This window comes from Aplysia californica, unplaced genomic scaffold (genome assembly GCF_000002075.1).
Source record: "Aplysia californica isolate F4 #8 unplaced genomic scaffold, AplCal3.0 scaffold01820, whole genome shotgun sequence".
Taxonomy (NCBI): domain Eukaryota; kingdom Metazoa; phylum Mollusca; class Gastropoda; order Aplysiida; family Aplysiidae; genus Aplysia; species Aplysia californica.
This window is the reverse complement of record NW_004799090.1, coordinates 17,330-19,079: the sequence shown is the minus strand read 5'-3', so window position 1 is coordinate 19,079 and position 1,750 is coordinate 17,330. Positions and strand designations below refer to the sequence as shown.

General features: G+C 38.4%; 1 protein-coding gene across 1 annotated transcript in view; it reads left to right on the top strand.

Moving 5' to 3' along the window:
• Window positions 1–1,750, top strand: part of LOC101855771 (transmembrane protease serine 9) — a gene marked incomplete at its 5' end in the record, with an annotated part of 27,647 nt that overhangs the window by 14,563 nt on the left and 11,334 nt on the right. The window contains one exon of the mRNA XM_035973709.1: window positions 1,197–1,365. Within this exon, the coding sequence (XP_035829602.1) occupies window positions 1,197–1,365 (169 nt within the window). The remainder of the gene's footprint in view (window positions 1–1,196; window positions 1,366–1,750) is intronic.

Sequence of the window (1,750 nt, the reverse complement as noted above, 5' to 3'; positions counted from 1 at the left end):
TGTGTATCTGTGTTTGTGTGTGAGTGTGTGTGTGTGTGTGTGTGTGTGTGTATGTGTGTGTGTGTGTGTATATATGTGTGTATGTTTGTGTGTATACATCATAATAATAATTTTTGTGTTAGACATCCGCCTGTGTAAGAACACCACATTGTGTTGCAAGTTCTGTAAAATTCTTACTAAAACTAAAACATCTGCTATTTTTAGTGGCGTTGGTGGCCTAGTAGTTAGGCTACCGGACTCATAATCGTGAGGTTGCGGGTTCGGGGGTTCAAGTCTCAGCTCGGTCCGACGTTGTGTCCTTGGTAAAGGCTCCTTACAAGAATCTCCCATTTGGCTCGGTCCTTTCGGAGAAAGATGGACGTTTAACTCGGAGGTCCTGCCTCTTAAATAACCTAGCACTAATGGTGTTGATAGGAGTGTTAAACCTGTACCGTTTGTGAGGCAGCGTGGTGGAATCAGGCTCTCGTCAATTTTTGGGCATGTAGAGTTATTGGTATCATCTTAAAGCTTGTTCTCTTGTCTTTATTTGGATGACAAAAATATCCATTTATCTTGAATACAAGTCGAGATATTTACGAATGAAGGAAATGGGGGTCATCTGTTTTCAGAGATAAAATTCGTGAGAAAATGGCAGCCAAAGATTAGTTATTTCTTTAACTTTAGAGTCCGCGGTAACTGAAAATTTACATTTTTTGTGCCTTTAATCAACATTTTTAAGAAAAACCCACGCAGAAATAAGTTTTTCAATGGGCATGAAAGGTGTTGAGCCAAAAAACAAAAATTTGATAAAAATTCACAAACCTGGGGAAAAATGCAAGCTTCTTCTCTTAGATTATTTTGACGACCGCCTGATTCCACCACCCTGCCTCACATTTTTTCCAATCTTCTGAACTTATATGACCTAATTGGTCGCTTTTAATCACAAGTGGACTCTCCCGAAAAAAATCTGTTTTGAGAAAATTGAAGGTAAAGTTTTTGCCCCTTGTTCAGTTTCGTCAGGAAAAGACAAGGAGAGTTTTCTCTATAAAACCAAGCTATACAGTGTATAGTATACACACCAAAGAGACCAAACTTCTCCCATAAGTAGGGCAATGCCCACTTTTGGTGTACGGTAGGTCAAGATTTCTGGAAACTCCCGAAATCTGGGTTATAAGCCCACCCCGCTTGTCCTTAAAAACCAACTAATTGTATTGCAGGTGTCGTAAAAAACTCTCACAAAAACCGGAGATTGTCTCTGCTAAAACTAAGCCATCTGCTGCTATTTTGACAGGTCAGTGTGGTCTGACATTTCCGGTGAGCTCTCCGGTGACGTCACACAGGATTGTGGGTGGACAGCTGGCTCAGAGGGGGGAGTTCCCCTGGCAGGTGAAGGCAGCACTAACTTCTCCTCTCTTACTCTTTCTCATTCTTTCTTTCTTTCCTTCTTTTTTTTTCTTTCTTTTTGTCTTTTTGTCTTTCTTTCTTTCTTTCTCTCTTGTTGTGTCTCTCTCTCTTTTTTTCTCATTCTTTCTTTCTTTCTTTCTTCATTCTTTTCTTTCTTCATTTTTTTCTTTCTTTCTTTTCTTTTTCATTTTTTCTTTCTCATTCATTCATTCTTTCTTTCTTTCTTTAAAAATCCTTTCTTTCTTTCTTTTCCTCTCTCATTATTTAATTCTTACTTGCTCTTTCTTTCTTTGTCTAACTATATGTTTCTTTCTTTTTTTTGTTTTGAAGTTCCTACCAGTACTTTTTTTCAATTTTAACCCCCCCC